General features: G+C 43.5%; 1 protein-coding gene across 1 annotated transcript in view; it reads right to left on the minus strand.

Moving 5' to 3' along the window:
* ABCA13 (ATP binding cassette subfamily A member 13) overlaps positions 1-6,000 on the minus strand; it is a 557,155-nt gene that overhangs the window by 374,674 nt on the left and 176,481 nt on the right. The window contains exon 28 of the mRNA XM_003797747.1: positions 2,095-2,208. Within this exon, the coding sequence (XP_003797795.1) occupies positions 2,095-2,208 (114 nt within the window). The remainder of the gene's footprint in view (positions 1-2,094; positions 2,209-6,000) is intronic.

The following is a 6,000-nucleotide window of genomic DNA, read 5'->3' on the forward strand; positions in this document are numbered from 1 at the left end:
CCGCATGGTACCACCACGTGCTTCCAACACCCAACAGCCAACAGGAAGCTGAGGGGGAAATACTAAGGCATCAAGACTCAGCACCGGCATCAAGGAGGGGGTTCAACTGGGGATTTGCCAGTCCCTTGGGGACTATTTGTATGTTATTGATATTGATATCTCTTGATAAGCCTGGAGCCTCAGGGAGGAATTCTCAGATAGTGTACACCTTCTGTATTTAGCTCCTTTGTTTCTCACATTCCTTCATGACATAGAATGACTTTATCTAATTTCATTTGAGGATGGCAAGACTTTATTATGAATCCTCTGTGCTCACTTTTTCAGTCTTACCTACCTTCTTTCATTGAGCGTTACCTGTTTGCCAGACCATGAGCAGGGCACTTTATTATGCGTTACTGGCATTTACTCTCAAAGACACCCAGGAGGAAGCTGCTGTCGCCTTTACCAATGGGGAATGGGCCGGGCCGCTGCAGGCTTCACCTGCAGGCACTACTAACAAAGCCTGGGGGCAGAACCAGGCTGGTTCCCCATCAGTGGAGGTAACAATCTCATGGGAATGTTGTTGAGATCAAATGGCAGAAAGCACAAGGTGGTGTCCTCTCTGCTACAAACCCAAGCTGTCTCTGAACTTGATCCAATGCTAAGAAATAGACTAACACCATATGACATTGTCTCCTGTGTAAGATAAAATGTTCTTCAAGCAATAGAATAAGTGACTTTAATTTCTGATGTGACGGCTTAGTAAACAGTAATCAACTACAGACTTCCCAAGGAGCTGCCCAGGTCTCACGGCAGGGCTGGACTCTCCTTTGTGTCCTCATAGCACTTTGTATATTCTCAATTTGGCATTTACAATACTGCATATAGTAATTGGTAGTTGCCGTAGAGACCTTATCAAGTCTAAAGTATGTATTATCTGGCCCAGTAACAGCAAAGATGTGCTGACATCTGTATTAATAATTTAATCCCTGAAGGAGAAGAAAAGTACAATAATAGCTAACACAATAGCTGTGGCCTCTGTGACTGTGCACAGCAGACCTCTGACTACCAGGGTCCCCTGCTGTGCCCCATGTCAGTTTGCCCTGAGGCCACACCCCCACTGGATGTTCCTCCCCAGTAACCAGCCCAGAGGGTCCTCCTAGGAGCCACTGGACCAGGCAGACATAGGCTCCATGCCTCCCTCATGGCCTGGACCATGTCCATTAAATAGCAGGGCTAATCAGGAAGCTTCCACCACCTCCCCTGCCTCCCTCAGGGTCTGACTCTTATCACTGTTCGACCACCTTGACCTCAGCAAGGCTCCCTCTCCCTTCACTCTTCCAACCATGTCCCCAAATACAATTCTTGCACATGTCGCCCCATCTTGGAAGACCCAGACTCACACAGTAGCATTTCCTCTGTGTCAAACCCTCTCTATGTGCTTTATACATCCTAACTCATTTGCACAGAGAAGTTCAGTGACTAATCCAAGATCAATCACACAGTGGTCTGATCGGGGAATCAGACTCAGAAGATCTTGCCTCCTGAATTCATGCTCTGAACTGCTTGTCTGATGGATAATAAATAAGCCAAATAAGAATAAAACTATGGGCATCTTTTCTTCCTATCAGATTTTAGGGAAGTTAGAGCTACAGAAATGTCCCAAGTGTTATTAGGTTATCTCTCTGAGTTAAAGCTTTGGTCAATGATCATTGGGCAGTAGGGGCTTTAAATCACAGCCCACTTACTTTTGTAAACATTAGGTTGTCAATACAGAATGTTAGTAAATGGTCATTGATCACTTTAATAGACCAACAATTGAAAAATATGCAAATCACCTAAAAATCTTTATGTATAATGTAGAATTTAAGTACAGGTAAAAATTAACAAATTATTAATTATTCTCAATATAGTACCATATTGCATGGGCAAAACATTAAAAATTCACAAAAAGTTTTCACACATATCCAATTTTATGTCAATGACCTTAGTCACACTGGAAAAACCCTGCCTGAGATGACTTTGTAGGATCTTTGGAAGGGCTGCTCAGTGTCTCAGCCAGACCCCAGCTGGGAGCTCCCCCAGCCCTCAGGGGCAAAGGCGATGGCCACTCACCTGCAGTCGGTAGAACATCTCGCCATTTCCACTTCTCTGGAAAAGACTAAACAAGTTCAGCAGTGTTTCAGATAAAGTTTTTAGCTTGTCCACAAAATAAAAGGTGTAGTTAGCCTGCAAAATGAAGCATATTGGGAGACATCTCTTACTCTGTTGTTCTACTAGTGCAAATCTTTAGTAACAATTACAGCAAGAAAATGCACAAGCATCACATATCACGTCGACATCAGACCTAAAATCAGCCATGGCCAGCAGCAGCTCAGCTGACCTGACCTGTAAGAGTCCAGTGTCCTCATGTGGAAGGTGAGTCCTTTGACACTTCTCTTCTTGACTCTGCTCATCCAAATGCCACCTGCCTTTCACCACTGTCCCCTCAGCATTCAGCTCGCTACATAACTGAGTAAATTAATCAGAGTTGCCCATATTTAAAATGTATTCCCAATTCATATCTATTTATTTGTTTTATGGTATCAAGACCATTGAGGGTAGAGTAAAACTGGTATATTTATTTCATTTATTGCTTCTAGCAGAATACATTTGGCATAAGACTCTTATAAAATAATTAAGTATCATAAAAATGCTCATAGTCACCGATCCATAAAAAAATGCACATGCCTTTTTCTCCCAAGATAAAACGACTCTATTCTAAGTAAGTAGTTTAAATAAAATATAAAGCTATTTCCATGAAGACATCTGTTGCAACATAATCACATTTAATACCAAAAATAGTCTGAATGCCAAAGAGACGATGTTTCAGGACAGTTTGAGAGTCAGACCACATCCCAAGTGTCACTAGGAGACCCTCACTGGGGCACAGGCAGCCACTAGAGTAAACAGAGGAAAAGCTCACACTCTCAGCTTCAGAAATCAAGAAAAATAGGGATAGAGATGATTTTAAGTACTAAGATAAAGTAATAGTTCAATATCTTGGCACCAGGCCTGGTGCATACTAAATACACAGTAAATGCCAGCTATCCTGGTTGAAAAATGTACAAAGGTTGAATAATGTCATGAACACAACCAATTTAGAAGCTCCATAAAATACCTTAAAACTACAAATAGAGGGCACCCACAAACCCACACACATGCACACACTACACACACCCATGCACACACACATCCCCACACACCCACACACATGCACACACCACACACACCCACGCACACACATATTCCCACACACCCACACACATGCACACACTACACACACCCATATATACACATATCCCCACACACCCACACACATGCACACACTACAACCTCCCTCCAGCACAGCACACATCCTCTAGCCAACAATCTAGCACAGAAGGTGACTCAGCGGGGCTCATCCCTCTCTGGTGGGCAACACCAACAACGAGACACCCAGGGGTAACAGCCAGCCAGGGATATGATGCTCCTTCCCCTGGGAGGCCTGCAGGGAGCTTGGACTGGAGCTCCAGTAACAGCGAGCACCCAGCCCAGACCCAGAGCAGCCAGGAGATAGGCCGAGGGCATTCTTCCTCCACAAGGGGCTGGGCCTGGAAACTCTCCCTGTCCCCACAGCCGAATGGTCCTGACCCCACAGACGCCTGGCCTACCAAGCCCTCGGCTTTTCTAACTGCAAAACTCCAGTCCCCCATGTGAATGCTGCTACAAGCTAGGCCTGAAGAAATGCCATCTGTTTCTTCAAGCAGTAGTATCAGGGACTAGCAGGGCTAGCGTTAGGGATTATCCACCAGGCCTCCAGATCCACTGGGCAGACCAAAATAGCACCAGAAAGACTCTGAAAATTCAGCCATCATTGAAGTCACACACACAAAGCAGGCTGAGACATACTGGTTAAACCCAAGTCGGGCGACTGTCTGCACAAATGAGAGATTTCTCCATAGGGCCAAAGAACTCAAGGTATAGTTGGAAATCACCCACCATAAAAAGAACCAGAGAAAACACAACAGGAACAAGAAAAGCAAAATGCATTGACACCAACATTACAATAAATCAGAGGTTGGTCGGAATTGGCTAGAGCACCCGTCATAAAAACATAGACTTCAGTCTACAATTATCAAAAATGCCATGAGGGCTATGTTAACCACTTTAATGAAAATATTTCAAAGTGTATATAAAACCAGCACCTTGTGTACCCCATGATTGCATTAATGTACACACCTATGATTTAATTTAAAAATTGAAAAATAAATAAACAAATAAAAACAATTATCAATGCAGAACATTTCAGTAAAGAAAAAAGAAGTTGTAAAAAAAGAACCACATAGACACTAAAGAACTGAAAAATGCAATAATAACAAATTCTAAAAAATCCACAGGATGGTATCGGTAGAAGGGCAGAGATGCTGAGGACTCCTCAGGGTGTCACACCCAGTCTGAGCAACAGGAGGAAAGACACTGACAGAAAAGTGAATGAGGACTCAGGGAGCTTTAGGACGGTAATAAAAATTCAACATTGGTATCACTGGAGCCTCAGAAGGGGAGGAGAAAGGAAGTGAGCCTAAAAAAGCATCAGAGGAAATCACTGCGGAAAACCTTTAAAAATGATGAAATATAAAAATCTGCATAGTTAGGAAGTTCAGAAGGCATTACATAAAATGCACAGAGAGAAATCTATGCTGAAACACACAACAGTTAAACTTCTGAAAAATGAAGACAGAAAAATCTTTAAAGAAGCCAGAGAAAAGTGACATGTTACTTCCAGGTGAGGCCGGTTCAAAGGTTGGCAGACTCCAGTCTAAACCCAGGAGATGACACGTTACTTCCAGGCGAGGCCAGTTCAAAGGTTGGCAGACTCCAGTCTGAACTCAGGAGGCCGGAAGGAATGGCCCAACATCGTTCATGATGTAAGAAAAGAATCTCCAATGTGAATCCTCCGTCCACTTCAGAAATGAAGGGAAGATGAAGACACACTCAGATGACTAAAAACGCTGCAGTTTGTCAAATAAAAAGGAAATACAGAGAATACTGGAGCATTGGGAAGGAAGAAAAACCAGCAGAAAGAGCAGAAACGCGGGTAAAGGCAGTAGACTGTCCCCATGTGTTTTGTAAGTCATATTTAATGATTGAAACAAAATTTATAACACCATCTGACAATGAAGACGATGATATTTAAAGGTGGGGGAAGTGAAAGGGCCTGAGTGGAAGTCAGGCCACATTCCTGACTCAGAGTGGTGCAATGTCCAGGCCTGCTGATCGTGTAAGTGCCAGGTGTGCTTGTGTGCACCGTGACACCCAGAGCCACACAAGGACGTCATTCAGAGACACCCTCACAAGCACTCTCAGTAAACACTTTTTTAGGATGGGGATCCTAAAAGCATTCGCTGGTATGGGGATCCTCAGATATCTTTGAATAATCCAGAGGAAGGTGAAAAAAAGAGAGAGACAGAAAAAAACAGAGGACACAACAGCCAAAAATTAGGAACAACCCAGATGTCCTACAATGTGTAAATGGTTAAACAAACTGTGATCCAGACATACCAGCATAAAAACAAATGAACTATTGATACCTGCACAGTATGAATAAATCTCTAGGGAATTACTCTATGGAAAAATAAAAAGACCCTCCCCAGTGGTTACCTACTGTATCATTCCATTTATATAACAATCTCAAAATGCCAAAGCTGTAGAAATGAAGACTAGATCAGCAGTTGGAAGGGATCAGGGACTTGGGGAGGAGTGGTGCAGGAACAAACCCATGTGGCTGTAAAGAGGGACACAGAGACCCCGCAGAGACGCGACGACTCTGCCTCGGTCCTGGGGATGAATACACAAACCTACATAGGTGACAAGCCTGCATGAAACTAAACTAGCACTCCTGCAGGTGAACCTTAACTAGCACTCGGGCAGGTGAACCTAAACTAGCACTCATGCAGTTGAACCTTAACTAGCACTCCTGCAGTTGAACCTTAACTAGCACTC

Source organism: Otolemur garnettii, unplaced genomic scaffold (assembly GCF_000181295.1).
Source record: "Otolemur garnettii isolate 467f Iridium unplaced genomic scaffold, OtoGar3 scaffold00123, whole genome shotgun sequence".
NCBI lineage: Eukaryota > Metazoa > Chordata > Mammalia > Primates > Galagidae > Otolemur > Otolemur garnettii.